This window comes from Panulirus ornatus, chromosome 12, assembly GCF_036320965.1.
Source record: "Panulirus ornatus isolate Po-2019 chromosome 12, ASM3632096v1, whole genome shotgun sequence".
Taxonomy (NCBI): domain Eukaryota; kingdom Metazoa; phylum Arthropoda; class Malacostraca; order Decapoda; family Palinuridae; genus Panulirus; species Panulirus ornatus.
This window is the reverse complement of record NC_092235.1, coordinates 46,442,073-46,462,687: the sequence shown is the minus strand read 5'-3', so window position 1 is coordinate 46,462,687 and position 20,615 is coordinate 46,442,073. Positions and strand designations below refer to the sequence as shown.

Sequence of the window (20,615 nt, the reverse complement as noted above, 5' to 3'; positions counted from 1 at the left end):
ATGGGATGTATTTAGGGAATCAGTGATGGATTGCGCAAAAGATGCTTGTGGCATGAGAAGAGTGGGAGGTGGGTTGATTAGAAAGGGTAGTGAGTGGCGGGATGAAGAAGTAAGATTATTAGTGAAAGAAAAGAGAGAGGCATTTGGACGATTTTTGCAGGGAAAAAATGCAACTGAGTGGGAGATGTATAAAAGAAAGAGACAGGAGGTCAAGAGAAAGGTGCAAGAGGTGAAAAAGAGGGCAAATGAGAATTGGGGTGAGAGAGTATCATTAAATTTTAGGGAGAATAAAAAGATGTTCTGGAAGGAGGTAAATAAAGTGCGTAAGACAAGGGAGCAAATAGGAACTTCAGTGAAGGGCGCAAATGGGGAGGTGATAACAAGTAGTGGTGATGTGAGAAGGAGATGGAGTGAGTATTTTGAAGGTTTGTTGAATGTGTTTGATGATAGAGTGGCAGATATAGGGTGTTTTGGTCGAGGTGGTGTGCAAAGTGAGAGGGTTAGGGAAAATGATCTGGTAAACAGAGAAGAGGTAATAAAAGCTTTGCGGAAGATGAAAGCCGGCAAGGCAGCAGGTATGGATGGTATTGCAGTGGAATTTTTTAAAAAAGGGGGTGACTGTATTATTGACTGGTTGGTAAGGTTATTTAATGTATGTATGACTCATGGTGAGGTGCCTGAGGATTGGCGGAATGCGTGCATAGTGCCATTGTACAAAGGCAAAGGGGATAAGAGTGAGTGCTCAAATTACAGAGGTACAAGTTTGTTGAGTATTCCTGGTAAATCATATGGGAGGGTACTGATTGAGAGGGTGAAGGCATGTACAGAGCATCAGATTGGGGAAGAGCAGTGTGGTTTCAGAAATGGTAGAGGATGTGTGGATCAGGTGTTTGCTTTGAAGAATGTATGTGAGAAATACTTAGAAAAGCAAATGGATTTGTATGTAGCATTTATGGATCTGGAGAAGGCATATGAAAGAGTTGATAGAGATTCTCTGTGGAAGGTATTAAGAATATATGGTGTGGGAGGCAAGTTGTTAGAAGCAGTGAAAAGTTTTTATTGAGGATGTAAGGCATGTGTACGTGTAGGAAGAGAGGAAAGTGATTGGTTCTCAGTGAATGTAGGTTTGCGGCAGGGGTGTGTGATGTCTCCATGGTTGTTTAATTTGTTTATGGATGGGGTTGTTAGGGAGTTGAATGCAAGAGTTTTGGAAAGAGGGGCAAGTATGAAGACTGTTGGGGATGAGAGAGCTTGGGAAGTGAGTCAGTTGTTGTTCGCTGGTGATACAGCGCTGGTGGCTGATTCATGTGAGAAACTGCAGAAGCTGGTGACTGAGTTTGGTAAAGTGTGTGAAAGAAGAAAGTTAAGAGTAAATGTGAATAAGAGCAAGGTAATTAGGTACAGTAGGGTTGAGGGTCAAGTCAATTGGGAGGTAAGTTTGAATGGAGAAAAACTGGAGGAAGTAAAGTGTTTTAGATATCTGGGAGTGGATCTGGCAGCGGATGGAACCATGGAAGCGGAAGTGGATCATAGGGTGGGGGAGGGGGCGAAAATTCTGGGAGCCTTGAAGAATGTGTGGAAGTCGAGAACATTATCTCGGAAAGCTAAAATGGGTATGTTTGAAGGAATAGTGGTTCCAACAATGTTGTATGGTTGCAAGGCGTGGGCTATGGATAGAGTTGTGTGCAGGAGGATGGATGTGCTGGAAATGAGATGTTTGAGGACAATGTGTGGTGTGAGGTGGTTTGATCGAGTAAGTAACGTAAGGGTAAGAGAGATGTGTGGATATAAAAAGAGCGTGGTTGAGAGAGCAGAAGAGGGTGTTTTGAAATGGTTTGGGCACATGGAGAGAATGAGTGAGGAAAGATTGACCAAGAGGATATATGTGTCGGAGGTGGAGGGAACGAGGAGAAGTGGGAGACCAAATTGGAGGTGGAAAGATGGAGTGAAAAAGATTTTGTGTGATCGGGGCCTGAACATGCAGGAGGGTGAAAGGAGGGCAAGGAATAGAGTGAATTGGATCGATGTGGTATACCGGGGTTGACGTGCTGTCAGTGGATTGAATCAGGGCATGTGAAGCGTCTAGGGTAAACCATGGAAAGCTGTGTAGGTATGTATATTTGCATGTGTGGACGTATGTATATACATGTGTATGGGGATGGGTTGGGCCATTTCTTTCGTCTGTTTCCTTGCACTACCTCGCAAACGCAGGAGACGGCGACAAAGCAAAAAAAAAAAAAAAAAAATATATATATATATATATATATATATATATATATATATATATTTTTTTTTTTTTTTTTTGTGTGCGAGGTAGCACTAGGAAAAGACAACAAAGGCCCCATTCGTTCACACTCATTCTCTGTCATGCAATAATGCCCGAAACCACAGCTCCCTTTCTATTTCCAAGCCCCACAGAACTCTCCATGGTTTACCCCAGACGCTTCACATGCCCTGATTCAATCCATTGACAGCACGTCGACCCCGGTATACCACATCGATCCAATTCACTCTATTCCTTTCCCGCCTTTCACCCTCCTGCATGTTCAGGCCCCGATCACTCAAAATCTTTTTCACTCCATCTTTCCACCTCCAATTTGGTGTGTGTGTGTGTGTGTGTGTGTGTGTGTGTGTGTGTGTGTGTGTCAGAGGTGGAGGGAACGAGAAGTGAGAGACCAAATTGGAGGTGGAAAGATGGAGTGAAAAAGATTTTGTGTGATCGGGGCCTGAACATGCAGGAGGGTGAAAGGAGGGCAAGGAATAGAGTGAATTGGATCGATGTGGTATACCGGGGTTGACGTGCTGTCAGTGGATTGAATCAGGGCATGTGAAGCGTCTAGGGTAAACCATGGAAAGCTGTGTAGGTATGTATATTTGCATGTGTGGACGTATGTATATACATGTGTATGGGGATGGGTTGGGCCATTTCTTTCGTCTGTTTCCTTGCACTACCTCGCAAACGCAGGAGACAGCGACAAAGCAAAAAAAAAAAAAAAGAAATATATATATATATATATATATATATATATATATATATATATATATATATATATATATATATATATATAAATCCCCCTCCCCCCTCATGTGTGCGAGGTAGCACTAGGAAAAGACAACAAAGGCCCCATTCGTTCACACTCATTCTCTAACTGTCATGCAATAATGCCCGAAACCACAGCTCCCTTTCTACATCCAAGCCCCACAGAACTTTCCATGGTTTACCCCAGACGCTTCACATGCCCTGATTCAATCCATTGACAGCACGTCGACCCCGGTATACCACATCGATCCAATTCACTCTAATCCTTGCCTGCCTTTCACCCTCCTGCATGTTCAGGCCCCGATCACTCAAAATCTTTTTCACTCCATCTTTCCACCTCCAATTTGGTGTGTGTGTGTGTGTGTGTGTCAGAGGTGGAGGGAACGAGGAGAAGTGAGAGACCAAATTGGAGGTGGAAAGATGGAGTGAAAAAGATTTTGAGTGATCGGGGCCTGAACATGCAGAAGGGTGAAAGGCATGCAAAGAATAGAGTGAATTGGAACGATGTAGTATACCGGGGTCGACGTCCTGTTAATGGATTGAACCAGAGCATGTGAAGCGTCTGGGGTAAACCATGGAAAGTTCTGTGGGGCCTGGATGTGGAAAGGGCACTGTGGTTTCAGTGCACTATTACATGACAGCTAGAGAGTGAGTGTGAACGAATGTGGCCTTTGTTGTCTTTTCCTAGCGCTACCTTGCACACATGAGGGGGGGGATTGCTATTTCATGTGTGGCAGGGTGGCGATGGGAATGAATAAAGGCAGACAGTATGCATTATGTACATGTGTATATATGTATATGTCTGTGTGTGTATATATATGTATACGTTGAGATGTATAGGTATGTACATTTGTGTGTGTGGACGTGTAGGTATATACATGTGTATGTGGGTGGGTTGGGCCTTTCTTTCATCTGTTTCCTTGTGCTACCTCGCTAATGCGGGAGACAGCGACAAAGCAAAATAATAATAATAATAAAAATATATATCTATCTTATATATCATTCTTTGTCGCTGTCTCCTGTGTTAGCAAGGTAGCACAAGGAAACAGACAAAAGAATGGCTCAACCCACCCACATACACATATACATACATACACATCCACACACGCACATATACATAACTATACATTTCAATGTATACATATATATATAAATACACAGAAATATACATATATACACACGTATATAATTCATACTTGCTGCCTTTAATCATTCCCGTCGCCACCCCACCACACATGAAATGACAACCCCCTCCCCTGCATGCGCATGAGGTAGCACTAGGAAAAGACAACAAAGGCCACATTCATTAACACTCAGTCTCTAGCTGTCATGTACAATGCACCGAAACCACAGCTCCCTTTCCACATCCAGGCCCCACAAAACTTTCCTTGGTTTACCCTAGACGCTTCACATGCCCTGGTTCAACACATTGACAGCACATCGACCCTGGTATACCACATCATTCCAATTCACTCTATTCCTTGCAAACCTTTCACCCTCCTGTATGTTCAGGCCCCAATCGCTCAAAATCTTTTTCACTCCATCATTCCACCTCCAATTTGGTCTCCCACTTCTCCTTATTGCCTCCATCTCTGACACATATATCCTCTCTGTCAATCTTTCCTCACTCATTCTCTCCAAGTCTCCAAACCATTTCATGCAACCTCTTCTGCTCTCTCAACCACACTCTTTCTATTACCACACATCTCCCTTACCTTTTCATTACTTACTCGATTAAACCATCTCACATCACATAATGTCCTCAAACATTTCATTTCCAACACATCCACCCTCCTCTGTACAACCCTATCTATAGCTCATGCCTCGCAATCATGTAACGATGTTGGAACGACTATTCCTTCAAACATACCAATTTTTGATCCCTGAGATAATGTTCTCACCTTCCACAAATTCTTCAACGCTCCCAGAACCTTCACCCCTTCCCCACCATGGAACTCACTTCTGCTTCCATGGTTCCATCCACTGCTGAGTCCATTCCAAGATATTTAAAACATTCACTTTCTCCAATTTTTCTCCATTCAAACTTACCTCCCATTTCACTTGTCCCTCAACCCTACTAAACCTAATAACCTTGCTCTTATTCACATTTATTATCAGCTTTCTTCTTTCACACACTTTACCAAACTCAGTTACCAACCTCTGCAGTTTCTCACATGAATCAGCCATCAGTGCTGTATCATCAGCAAACAACAATTGATTCACTTTCCAAGCCCTCTCATCCACAACAAACTGCATACTTGCCCCTCTCTCCAAAACTCTTGCATTCACTTCCCTAACCACTCCATCCATAAACAATTTAAACAACCAATGAGACATCTCGCACCCCCGCCACAAACTGACACTCACTGGGAACCAATCACTTTCCTCTCTTCTTACTCATACACATGCCTTACATCCTTGGTAAAAACTTTTTACTACTCCTAACAACTTACCTCCCACGCCATATACTCTTAATACCTTCCACAAAGTATCTCTATCAACTCTATCATATGCCTTCTCCAGATCCATAAATGCTATCTACAAATCCATCTGTTTTTTAAGTATTTCTAACATACATTCTTCAAAGCTAACACCTGATTCACACATCCTCTACCACTTCTGAAACCACACTGCTCTTCCCCAATCTGATGCTCTGTACATGCCTTTACCCTCTCAATCAATACCCCCCTATATAATTTCCCAGAAATACTCAACAAACTTATGCATCTGTAATTTGAACACTCACCTTTATCCCCTTTGCCCTTGTACAGCTACACTATGAATGCATTCCACCAATCTTCAGGCACTTCACCATGACCCATACATACATTGAATATCCTTACCAACTAATCAATAACTCAGTCACAACCTTTTTTAATAAATTCCACTGCAATACCATCCAAACCTGCCGCCAGCTTTCATCTTCCACAAAGCTTTCACGGCCTCTTCTCTGTTTACCAAACCATTCTCCCTGACCCTTTCACTCTGCACACCACCCTGACCAAAACACCCCATATCTGCCACTCTATCATCAAACACATTCAACAATCCTTCAAAATACTCACTCCATCTCCTTCTCACTCCATCACTACTTGCTATTACCTCCCCCTTTCCCCCTTCACCGATGTTTTCATTTGTTCTCTTGTCTTACGCACGTTATTTACCTCCTTCCAAAACATCTTTTCATTCTCCCTAAAATCTAATGATACTTTCTCATCCCAACTCTCATTTGTCCTCCTTTTCACCTCTTGCACCTTTATACTTCATTGCCATTTCCTGCATCAGTGAGGTAGTACCAGGAAACAGATGAAGAATGGCCCATCCACTCACATACATATATATGGTTTACCAAACCATTCTCCCTGACCCTTTCACTCTGCACACCACCCTGACCAAAACACCTCATATCTGCCAGCTATCATCAAACACATTCAACAATCCTTCAAAATGCCCACTCCATCTCCTTCTCACTTCATCACTACTAGCTATTACCTCCCCCTTTGCCCCTTCACCGATGTTTCCATTTGTTCTCTAGTCTTACGCACGTTATTTACCTCCTTCCAAAACATCTTTTCATTCTCCCTAAAATGTAATGATACTTTCTCACCCCAACTCTCATTTGTCCTCCTTTTCACTTCTTGCACCTTTATACTTCATTGCAGTTTCCTGCATCAGTGAGGTAGCGCCAGGAAACAGATGAAGAATGGCCCACCCACTCACATACATATTTATATTTATTTATTTTGCTTTGTCGCTGTCTCCTGCGTTTGCGAGGTAGCGCAAGGAAACAGACGTAAGAAATGGCCCAACCCACCCCCCTACACATGTACATACATACACGTCCACACATGCAAATATACATACCTATACATCTCAATGTAAACATACATATACACACACAGACACATACATATATACACATGCACACAATTCACACTGTCTGCCTTTATTCATTCCCATCGCCACCTTGCCACACATGGAATAACATCCCCCTCCCCCCTCATGTGTGCGAGGTAGTGCTAGGAAAAGACAACAAAGGCCCCATTCATTCCCACTCAGTCTCTAGCTGTCATCCAATAATGCCCGAAACCACAGCTCCCTTTCCACATCCAGGCCCCACACAACTTTCCATGGTTTACCCCAGACACTTCACATGCCCTGATTCAATCCACTGACTGCACGTTGACCCCGGTATACCACATCGATCCAATTCACTCTATTCCTTGCCCGCCTTTCACCCTCCTGCATGTTCATGCCCCGATCACTCAAAATCTTTTTCACTCCATCCTTCCACCTCTAATTTGGTCTTCCACTTCTCCTCGTTCCCTCCACCTCCGACACATATATCCTCTTGGTCAATCTTTCCTCACTCATTCTCTCCATGTGACCAAACCATTTCAAAACACCCTCTTCTGCTCTCTCAACCACGCTCTTTTTATTTCCACACATCTCTCTTACCTTTACATTACTTACTCGATCAAACCACCTCACACCACACATTGTCCTCAAACATCTCATTTCCGGCACATCCACCCTCCTCCACACAACTCTATCCATAGCCCATGCCTCGCAACAATACAACATTGTTGGAACCACTATTCCTTCAAACATACCCATTTTTGCTTTCCGAGATAATGTTCTCGACTTCCACACATTCTTCAAGGCTTCCAGGATTTTCGCCCCCTCCCCCACCCTATGATTCACTTCCGCTTCCATGGTTCCATCCGCTGCCAGATCCACTCCCAGATATCTAAAACACTTTACTTCCTCCAGTTTTTCTCTATTCAAACTTACCTCCCAATTCACTTGACCCTCAACCCTACTGTACCTAATAACCTTGCTCTTATTCACATTTTCTCTTAACTTTCTTCTTTCACACACTTTACCAAACTCAGTCACCAGCTTCTGCAGTTTCTCACATGAATCAGCCACCAGCGCTATATCATCAGCGAACAACAACTGACTCATTTCCCAAGCTCTCTCATCCACAACAGACTTCATACTTGCCCCTCTTTCCAAAACTCTTGCATTCACCTCCCTAACAACCCCATCCATAAACAAATTAAACAACCATGGAGACATCACACACCCCTGCCGCAAACCTACATTCACTGAGAACCAATCACTTTCCTCTCTTCCTACACGTACACATGCCTTACATCCTCTATAAAAACTTTTCACTGCTTCTAACAACTTGCCTCCCACACCATATATTCTTAATACCTTCCACAGAGCATCTCTATCAACTCTATCATATGCCTTCTCCAGATCCACAAATGCTACATACAAATCCATTTGCTTTTCTAAGTATTTCTCACATACATTCTTCAAAGCAAACACCTGATCCACACATCCTCTACCACTTCTGAAACCACACTGCTCTTCCCCAATCTGATGCTCTGTACATGCCTTCACCCTCTCAATCAATACCCTCCCATATAATTTACTAGGAATACTCAACAAACTTTTACCTCTGTACTTTGAGCACTCACTCTTATCCCCTTTGCCTTTGCACAATGGCACTATGCACGCATTCCGCCATTCCTCAGGCACCTCACCATGAGTCATACATACATTAAATAACCTTACCAACCAGTCAACAATACAGTCACCCCCTTTTTTAATAAATTCCACTGCAATACCATCCACACCTGCTGCCTTGCCGGCTTTCATCTTCTGCAAAGCTTTTACTACCTTTTTTCTGTTTACCAAATCATTTTCCCTAACCCTCTCACTTTGCACACCACCTCGACCAAAACACCCTATATCTGCCACTCTATCATCAAACACATTCAACAAACCTTCAAAATACTCACTTCATCTCCTTCTCACATCACCACTACTTGTTATCACCTCCCCATTTGTGCCCTTCACTGAAGTTCCCATTTGCTCCCTTGTCTTATGCACTTTATTTACCTTCTTCCAGAACATCTTTTCATTCTCCCTAAGATTTAATGATACTCTCTCACCCCAACTCTCATTTGCCTTCTCTTTCACCTCTTGCACCTTTCTCTTGATCTCCTGTCTCTTTCTTTTATACATCTCCCACTCATTTGCATTTTTTCCTGCAAAAATCGTTCAAATGCCTCTCTCTTCTCTTTCACTAATAATCTTACTTCTTCATCCCACCACTCACTACCCTTTCTAATCAACCCACCTCCCACGCTTCTCATGCCACAAGCATCTTTTGCGCAAGCCATCACTGCTTCCCTGAATACATCCCATTCCTCCCCCACTCCCCTTACCTCCTTTGTTCTCACCTTTTTCCATTCTGTACTCAGTCTCTCCTGGTACTTCCTCACACAAGTCTCCTTCCCAAGCTCACTTACTCTCACCACCCACTTCACCCCAACATTCACATACATATATATATATAAAAGCCCATACATGCACATATTTATTTATTTATTATTTATTTATTTTGCTTTGTCGCTGTCTCCTGTGTTTGCGAGGCAGTGCAAGGAAACAGATGAAAGAAAATGGCCCAACCCACCCCCATACACAATGTACACACACACACGCAAATATACATACCTATACATCCCAATGTACACATATATACACACACAGACACATACATATATATCCATGCACACAATTCACACTGTCTGCCCCCATTCATTCCCATCGCCACCTCGCCACACATGGAATACCATCCCCCTCCCCCCCTCATGTGTGCGAGGTAGCACTAGGAAAAGACAACAAAGGCCCCATTCGTTCACACTCAGTCTCCAGCTGTCACGCAATAATGCCCGAAACACAGCTCCCATTCCACATCCAGGCTCCACACAACTTTCCATGGTTTACCCCAGACGCTTCACATGCCCTGATTCAATCCACTGACAGCACGTCAACCCCGGTATACCACATCGATCCAATTCACTCTATTCCTTGCCCGCCTTTCACCCTCCTGCATGTTCAGGCCCCGATCACACAAAATCTTTTTCACTCCATCCCTCCACCTACAATTTGGTCTCCCACTTCTCCTCGTTCCCTCCACCTCCGACACATATATCCTCTTGGTCAATCTTTCCTCACTCATTCTCTCCATGTGCCCAAACCATTTCAAAACACCCTCTTCTGCTCTCTCAACCACGCTCTTTTTATTTCCACACATCTCTCTTACCCTTACGTTACTTACTCGATCAAACCACCTCACACCACACATTGTCCTCAAACATCTCACTTCCAGCACATCCATCCTCCTGCGCACAACTCTATCCATAGCCCACGCCTCGCAACCATACAACATTGTTGGAACCACTATTCCTTCAAACGTAGCCATTTTTGCTTTCCGAGATAATGTTCTTGACTTCCACACATTAACTTTCTAAAATGGGAAACATGCACATATACATGCATATATACACACATACACAGACATTTACATATATACACATGCACACATTCATACTTGCTTGTCTTCATCCATTCTTTTCGCTACCCCATCCTACAGGAAACAGCATCACTACCCCCTGCCTCAGCAAGGTAGTGCCAGGAAAACAAGTCAAAAAATGCCACATTCATTCACACTCAGTCTCTAGCTGTCATGTGTAATGCACAGGAATCAAAGCCATTTCATCCTGGCCCCACAGACCTTTCCAGGATTTACTCTAAACGTTTCACATGCCCTGGTTCAGTCCATTGACAGCAAGAGAAGAATATCCATCTCAGGCTCAGTCCTCTGTTCTTAACACTACCTTGGTGATGCGAAAAGGTAAATATGTATGAAAAAAATATAATGCTGAGATGCATGCCTAACAGTTCATCTCTGAAACCACAATATGAAATGCATGATGTAATAATATTCATTCTGAAACATTACATTGCCAACTTACATATAACATTTTTGATGTTAGAATATAAACAGTTTATCAATAAATTAATGACAAACTCATTTAGATCAAGGGTACACAGTACCATACTGACAATCTGAGAGCTGGAAATCATACAGTATAGAAGATTTTACCTCCTGGAAGCCCATAAGGAAGAGAACCTCTAAGGCACCTATGGCAGGAATCAGTTTTTGCTCCACTATACTGCTACTCAGATTCAAACTGCGGAATTTTTCATTTGATGGGTCCTTCAGTATGTTGTCTGCAATCTAGAAACAACCAAGTTTATTTATGTATGCAGTAAAAATACAAAGTATGAATAATCACCTAATATTTTAGCAATAAGTATGAATAATCACCTAATATTTTAGCAATGCTAATAGTGCATAATGGAGGTAGCTTTGAACTATTCAAGCATACTTTTACCTAGCCCTAATCTGGGAAAATCAAATGAAGTAGAAAACAGATCCAGTATATAAAGCAATGGTGACACGGGTGAATGCAGGTAACATGAGGAACATATCTAAAATAAAGCACGAACTGAGAGCTGAGCAAGTTTATCACTTCTGTGACATATATTGAAACATGAACAGAATAAATAGTATTATATTTTTATTTTGCTATGTCACTGTCTCCCGCGTTTGCGAGGTAGCGCAAGGAAACAGAGAGAATACTTCCCACGCATTCCTCGCGTGTCGTAGAAGGTGACTAGAGGGGATGGGAGCGGGGGGCCAGAAATCCTCCCCTCCTTGTATTTTTTAACTTTCTAAAATGGGAAACAGAAGAATAAATAGTACACTCATTAAAGCTGATATAACATCTTGAAATTACTTATTTAATCCCTTCAGTAGATACTTAAATTTCCAGGTACTTCATAAATATGGACGTTTTCAAGAAAGGGAAAACAATTTCTATCTTAGGAAATGAAAACACATCGTATAAGCATAGAAATACATTGCAGAAACAAGTGCAATGAAATCAAAACACATCATATAAGCACAGAAATACATTGCAGAAACAAGTGCAATAGGCCTTAAGTTACCACTGAAGAAATAATAACTCATAGTGGCAGCATAAAGGATATCTGTCAAGATGGGGAGGACCACTGAAAAGGGAGAAAATACAACAAAGGGTATTTGCCTTGTCAGTAAGGACCACTACAACACAGCCTAGTTTGGTATCTCAAAAATGTCTCTCTTCACTTCTTTAGGGAAAACATCCAGCAGGACATCCTAGAATGAGATGCACTGAGATCTCACTAATAAGAAGTGGGAACACACTGGAAGAAGGTGAAAGAAAATGAGTATAAGAGGGATGAGTGGAGAAGATTAAATGGAATGGTGACTGAGATATTGTCTATCTAACATCAAGTAGGAAAGGTGAGAAAAAATTATACAGAACAAAACTAGACTTTTACCAAATATAATCACCATAACACTTTATATTTGGGAACATCTACATAACTGGTACTGGTTCCTGATTTCTCCAAATTCCAGATCTGGTGGAACTGAGTTCACCTAAGATGATGTATGCATTTAGGTTAGGTCTTAAGTCCTATTTAGATCAAGCTGGGTCTGATCCTAAGTAGGTCCCTGAACTAAATCGTAGTTTCTAGATTATGACCTTAGGATAAGTCCTAGGTTAAGACCTTACGTTACATCCTAGGCTAGGTCCACTTGACCGACATCATGTAAATGGGACCTACCTGACTCCTAGATCTGGTTCTTTCTCTGTTCATTTCTGCAATATATTTGCCACGTTAGATTTAATCTCATTCTGTAGTGCACCATCTATTTACTTCTTTTGCTCTTCTCTTTGAAATACAACTCCTGTACCTAACTGTATCAGATCTCCAAATAGTATCTGTATCATTGTTTTCCAAAATCATTACTCGCCTCATGGATCTTGATGATATCTGGCTTAAAATATCCCCAACCTACATTAACTTGCTTTTTTTTTTTTTTTTTTTTTTTTATACTTTGTCGCTGTCTCCCGCGTTTGTGAGGTAGCGCAAGGAAACAGACGAAAGAAATGGCCCAACCCCCCCCCCCATACACATGTACATACACACGTCCACACACGCAAATATACATACCTACACAGCTTTCCATGGTTTACCCCAGACGCTTCACATGCCTTGCTTCAATCCACTGACAGCACGTCAACCCCTGTATACCACATGACTCCAATTCACTCTATTTCTTGCCCTCCTTTCACCCTCCTGCATGTTCAGGCCCCGATCACACAAAATCTTTTTCACTCCATCTTTCCACCTCCAATTTGGTCTCCCTCTTCTCCTCGTTCCCTCCACCTCCGACACATATATCCTCTTGGTCAATCTCTCCTCACTCATTCTCTCCATGTGCCCAAACCATTTCAAAACACCCTCTTCTGCTCTCTCAAACACGCTCTTTTTATTTCCACACATCTCTCTTACCCTTACGTTACTTACTCGATCAAACCACCTCACACCACACATTGTCCTCAAACATCTCATTTCCAGCACATCCATCCTCCTGCGCACATCTCTATCCATAGCCCACGCCTCGCAACCATACAGCTTTGTTGGAACCACTATTCCCTCAAACATACCCATTTTTGCTTTCCGAGATAATGTTCTCGACTTCCACACATTTTTCAAGGCTCCCAAAATTTTCGCCCCCTCCCCCACCCTATGATCCACTTCCGCTTCCATGGTTCCATCCGCTGACAGATCCACTCCCAGATATCTAAAACACTTCACTTCCTCCAGTTTTTCTCCATTCAAACTCACCTCCCAATTGACTTGACCCTCACCCCTACTGTACCTAATAACCTTGCTCTTATTCACATTTACTCTCAACTTTCTTCTTCCACACACTTTACCAAACTCAGTCACCAGCTTCTGCAGTTTCTCACATGAATCAGCCACCAGCGCTGTATCATCAGCGAACAACAATTGACTCACTTCCCAAGCTCTCTCATCCCCAACAGACTTCATACTTGCCCCTCTTTCCAGGACTCTTGCATTTACCTCCTTTACAACCCCATCCATAAACAAATTAAACAACCATGGAGACATCACACACCCCTGCCGCAAACCTACATTCACTGAGAACCAATCACTTTCCTCTCTTCCTACACGTACACATGCCTTACATCCTCGATAAAAACTTTTCACTGCTTCTAACAACTTGCCTCCCACACCATATATTCTTAATACCTTCCACAGAGCATCTCTATCAACTCTATCATATGCCTTCTCCAGATCCATAAATGCTACATACAAATCCATTTGCTTTTCTAAGTATTTCTCACATACATTCTTCAAAGCAAACACCTGATCCACACATCCTCTACCACTTCTGAAACCGCACTGCTCTTCCCCAATCTGATGCTCTGTACATGCCTTCACCCTCTCAATCAATACCCTCCCATATAATTTACCAGGAATACTCAACAAACTTATACCTCTGTAATTTGAGCACTCACTCTTATCCCCTTTGCCTTTGTACAATGGCACTATGCACGCATTCCGCCAATCCTCAGGCACCTCACCATGAGTCATACATACATTAAATAACCTTACCAACCAGTCAACAATACAGTCACCCCCTTTCTTAATAAATTCCACTGCAATACCATCCAAACCTGCTGCCTTGCCGGCTTTCATCTTCCGCAAAGCTTTTACTACCTCTTCTCTGTTTACCAAATCATTTTCCCTAACCCTCTCACTTTGCACACCACCTCGACCAAAACACCCTATATCTGCCACTCTGTCATCAGACACATTCAACAAACCTTCAAAATACTCATTCCATCTCCTTCTCACATCACCGCTACTTGTTATCACCTCCCCATTTACGCCCTTCACTGAAGTTCCCATTTGCTCCCTTGTCTTACGCACCCTATTTACCTCCTTCCAGAACATCTTTTTATTCTCCCTAAAATTTACTGATAGTCTCTCACCCCAACTCTCATTTGCCCTTTTTTTCACCTCTTGCACCTTTCTCTTGACCTCCTGTCTCTTTCTTTTATACTTCTCCCACTCAATTGCATTTTTTCCCTGCAAAAATCGTCCAAATGCCTCTCTCTTCTCTTTCACTAATACTCTTACTTCTTCATCCCACCACACACTACCCTTTCTAAACAGCCCACCTCCCACTCTTCTCATGCCACAAGCATCTTTTGCGCAATCCATCACTGATTCCCTAAATACATCCCATTCCTCCCCGACTCCCCTTACTTCCATTGTTCTCACCTTTTTCCATTCTGTACACAGTCTCTCCTGGTACTTCCCCAAACAGGTCTCCTTCCCAAGCTCACTTACTCTCACCACCTTCTTCACCCCAACATTCACTCCTCTTTTCTGAAAACCCATACTAATCTTCACCTTAGCCTCCACAAGATAATGATCAGACATCCCTCCAGTTGCACCTCTCAGCACATTAACATCCAAAAGTCTCTCTTTCGCACGCCTGTCAATTAACACGTAATCCAATAACGCTCTCTGGCCATCTCTCCTACTTACATAAGTATACTTATGTATATCTCGCTTTTTAAACCAGGTATTCCCAATCATCAGTCCTTTTTCAGCACATAAATCTACAAGCTCTTCACCATTTCCATTTACAACACTGAACACCCCATGCATACCAATTATTCCCTCAACTGCCACATTACTCACCTTTGCATTCAAATCACCCATCACTATAACCCGGTCTCGTGCATCAAAACCGCTAACACACTCATTTAGCTGCTCCCAAAACACTTGCCTCTCATGATCTTTCTTCTCATGCCCAGGTGCATATGCACCAATAATCACCCACCTCTCTCCATCAACTTTCAATTTTACCCATATTAATCGAGAATTTACTTTCTTACATTCTATCACATACTCCCACAACTCCTGTTTCAGGAGTATTGCTACTCCTTCCCTTGCTCTTGTCCTCTCACTAACCCCTGACTTCACTCCCCAGACATTTCCAAACCACTCTTCCCCTTTACCCTTGAGCTTCGTTTCACTCAGAGCCAAAACATCCAGGTTCCTTTCCTCAAACATACTACCTATCTCTCCTTTTTTCACATCTTGGTTACATCCACACACATTTAGGCACCCCACTCTGAGCCTTCGAGGAGGATGATCACTCCCCGCGTGACTCCTTCTTCTGTTTCCCATTTTAGAAAGTTAATACAAGGAGGGGAGGATTTCCGGCCCCCCGCTCCCGTCCCCTCTAGTCGCTTTCTACGACACGCGAGGAATACGTGGGAAGTATTCTTTCACCCCTATCCCCAGGGATAATATACATATATATATACATATACACACACACACACACACACACACACATATGCACATACACACACACACACACACACATACATATATATACATATGAAAAATGTAAGAACAATTTAGAAACAAACTTTTAGCTTGAAATGAATGAAAAAAAATGAATGTCACATAATGGTTCAACCTCTGGCTATGGAAAAGGAAATGTACAATTTATTCACACAAACGTCAATAGCAGTTCTCATCAATTTCACCACTTGCTTTTGTTTTGTTTATTTCTCCTCCACAAAAAAATCCTCCAACTATGTACAACTCTTTAACCAACAGACTTATGGCCATAAAGCTCTACTTTTTTCCCATCTGTCCTGAGATCATTTACATTGTCATATCTGTGCAATGAGATCCTCTACGCAATGGATTTCAATGTACACCAAAAGGATTATTTAAGTCTTAACTAGGACAAACTTAGTGGAGTCAAGGCCTTTTCTTTTTCCATCCTTAATAATCAAGAACAAATAATCAAACACCCCACATGAGTTTCCAATCATCACAAACACTCTTCCAACACACTTGAGCTCTTTCTTACTTCTAAATTCTCCTACAGTTTATGAACCAATTCTGCCCCCTTTGGATCTTCTAACTGCAATTTTATTTCTCTTACTTCTAAGTGAGTTCATCTATCCTCTATCATTCCCCCTCCACCCTTGAAATACCAACTATGACACTTTAAAGAGGGTAACAGATGATGGGAGTTCCTAATTAAAAGTAACAGAAATAAGACTGGTCACATGGCCCAATGAGGGTAGAAATGGCTCATGAAAGTTAGAGGAAAGAAAAGATCAACTATAATGGAAAAGAGCTTGTGATGGTCAGAAACCCAGGAAGGTGTCTATTCATTCCAGATCATTAAAGATGGAAAAAGAAAAGGCTACAATTCCTAGATTGTCCGAGTTAGTACTCCTTTACTAACTTTCTTGGATGGGTTCTGCTTCTCTGGCTGTATACCTTGTATTGTGCTGAATGCATATCGTGGTTATCTTGCCTGTGATGGAGTCCTACATCTTACCATCTACTAAATCTTTTTGTCCCAAGTAATGGTTTTATTACTACTGCTCTGATCCCTGTCACATAAGGGAAGGTGCATATTGGATCATGAAACTCTTCCCTTTTCCTGAAACCCACTCCGCTTTGATTCCTTTTTGGAATCACTACAAAGCAGTTCTCCAAAAAGTCAAGCAAACACTCATAAAGAGTGCTGTCTTGACTTCCTCTACTGACAAATCTTTTTGATCCACAACCAAAGCAGCTCCAACCACTTCCTCCACTATTCTGACTTTATCAATCTATCATTTACTCTCTACATGATAAATCCTATCTTTTTGTTCATTATTTTCCTCTGATTCAACTAAGGATCATTCGGCTTCTAATGCTCTACCCACATTCTTCCCTATGAACTCATGCCATTTTCCTATATTCTCCTTAAGCTGGGTCTACCAAGTGCTCTCCCATCTCCAGGTGGACAAGGTGTATGACACAGATGGCATACCTGCTAAAGTTTGAAAGGAGTTTGCCTCTGAACTAGCTCCAATACATGCTTGCCTATTTTGCCTCTTTCTAAAAACCCAAACTTTTCCTCCTGCTTGGAATTATGCCTTGGTGCAGCCCATCCCTAAGAACGGTGACCACCCTTAACATTCTTAGCTTTCACCCCATAGCTCTTATTTCTGTCCCCTCCAGTCTTTGAAAATCTATTCAACTTTCACTTTCTCAAGCACTTAAACTTACTCTCCCTACTTTCTGATCACCAATATGGATTTTGTGATCTCTCCTATGACACTCACCTCTGGTGATTATGCAGAAAATTTCGTCACAGCACATGACATCTCAAAAGCAGCTGACAAGTTGCAGCATGTGTTTTAATACACAGTTTCATCTCTGGCCATTTCATTGCATTTGCTGATGGACTGTGATAACATAAACATAAAACTTGCTGGGCATAACCACATCCACGACTCTATCACAGATATCTCACCAGCATCACAAAGTCTGCTTCCCAAGAGCTGACAGCATTAAATAGGTGCTAATAATTTTCTTGTAGGCAGCTATTTCACAATCACAAGGGATTTCATTTGCCCAAGTATGAAGTACTGCTCACACATCTGAGGTAGTTCTTTCTCAACCTCTCAATTAACCAGAATGAAATCAAAAGCATTTCATGTCATTAACTCTTCTGGAATCAAGTCAATACAACCATCCCTTTCCATCAGCTGTGGCATTGCTACTCTTTCTCTAATCTACAGGTATCATTTGGCCACCATTCTCACAAACTGTCAGCATGTATTCCTACCTTTAAAGTTCAGATTCAAGGCATGCATTTGGCTGTTGCTTTCCATAGTTTGTGTAAGAAGCAAGCCACTTTAAGATTAGCTATCATGACACTGTACCTCCTTCTTCCCTCAGAAAGATATGGTGTGGATTCTTTTCCATCTTCTGTCATTCCCTCTTCATATAACCTTTCTTCCTTTCAGAGTCAGATATACAAACACCTACAGGAGCCTGATTAGTTTCTGCTTTCGTTTTAGTCTACTTTTGTCTTTCACTTAAAATGCCTTTGAGTTGGGCATATTTTCCCCTGTGACAAGTCAGCCACTATAGAAAAAAAAAAGTTAGGTCCTAAATTAAGTCCTTAGATTACAACCTAAGCCAACTTAGGGCCTGATTCTTTCATACGAAAGATTAGGTCATATATTACATTTCAAGGATAGGTCCTAGGTTATATTAAGTCCTTGGGTTAGTTCCTGAACTGTGTCCCTAGCTAAAGTTCTAGTATAAGTAAAGTTCTAGTTTATGCATATTACAGAAAGAACTTACAGCTTAGGAACATTACATATCAACTATCTCCTTATACTCTGTAAAAGCAATTTAGACCAGGGAAGCAAAATTTGGATCATTCTTATGAATCATACAGAAATAAGTAATGAATGTGGGATGGGCCAAGATTATAAGATAAAATGTGGGGTGAAGTATATGGAACACTTCTATGAGCATAACTTCTATGAGCATAACTTATTTCATCTATATGTTATGTGAAAAAAGAGTGATACATCATCATTAGCATTTAGATGCAGGAGGGTTTTTTTTCATTATGAATGATGTAACTGCCAAGTGTTTACTTTCACCACCTGCAACCAATACATTATCACTAAATAACAATACTTTCAACAAAGCTTGACTACAATGCACAGCAGAAATATACTAACAGTATATTCAACTCCAGCTGGGATCATGCTGTCATTTGCTAGTTCCCATAAGGCACCATGTTGACAGTGTATTTTCAAGTGATTTGTATTTTTCGACCAGATTACAGAAAATTATGATAATTTTGAACTGATACTGAGGTTATGAGAACTTTCCATAGATTCTGATTATTCATTTCATTTGTATCACCTACTTCAATTAACCCCATCTTTTCCGAACTGCAACAAAATCACCTTATCTAATACTGTTTAACAAAATGCTCCAAACTGTGCTCCTGAAATGTTTCTGTAATCCCAGCAAACTATACCATACCCCTACAGCATAAGTCACCATTTCCAAAAGCAATTAACAATTCGGAGTTGGAATGATAAACTACCAAAGCATTAGAAATTTAATGATATACACTTCATCCAAATCCATATGAGATTTCTGTGGTGTCCTTAAACTAGAACTTTACCTTAAGTTTAGTCCTTAAGTTAGGTCTTATATTAGGTTTTCTAACTTGGTCCTACATTACATTAGATTCCTCGGCTGGGTCCTCAGCCAAAACCACCAGTCCTGGGGCCAGGGAAATTCTGGGACGGTACATCCCAAGCCACCCCTATAACACTGTCCTGTAACTCTGCACCTACCTTAAGTAACGTCTCCACAGCTCCCTCCATCAGCTCCTTATCATTTTCAAGAAGTGACTCAACACAACTAACTTTGCACGTTGCCATGGCTGTCAGTCCTTTCTCGTATCGTATCAAAATTACAACTATACTACACACTCACTACTAACATAACAATCCCAAATGATCAAATAATCATAGTCATGGAAAAGAAAAAAAAAAGACAATAACATGGGCGCAATCCACTCTAGAATGTAAAGTTAGTTAAATGTTTCCTTTGTCTTCCCTAATAATTGTTTAACTAATCATCATAATCAGTGATAATGATTATAGTAACAGTAAACGATAGCTTTCATATACCCCGAGGGTCACTTCGTCAGCAGGTGCATTAAATAGGATTACTGATTTAGAGCTTTAAAATGACTTCCTCGTCTGATTTCGACTATCTGGAAATTAATAAACACGTTTTCAGAACTCACACTAAAACATCAACTCAAAAGGGGCGAAAATGAGTCCTGAGAAATTATTTGCAGCCCGTTTTATCTGCAAAACAGAAACTATTATGTATTAGCAAACATAGGCTCGTGATTCGTCTGTTA

At 41.5% G+C, this 20,615-nt stretch overlaps 1 protein-coding gene across 1 annotated transcript in view; it reads right to left on the bottom strand.

The window, feature by feature from the left end:
* Window positions 1-20,242, bottom strand: part of Pngl (N-glycanase Pngl) — a 189,340-nt gene extending 169,098 nt beyond the window's left edge. The window contains exons 1-2 of the mRNA XM_071667835.1: window positions 20,038-20,242; window positions 11,010-11,144 (exon numbers count right to left, since the gene is read on the bottom strand). Of these exons, the coding sequence (XP_071523936.1) occupies window positions 11,010-11,144; window positions 20,038-20,124 (222 nt within the window). The 5' untranslated portion in view covers window positions 20,125-20,242. The remainder of the gene's footprint in view (window positions 1-11,009; window positions 11,145-20,037) is intronic.
* Window positions 20,243-20,615: the final 373 nt, after the last annotated feature.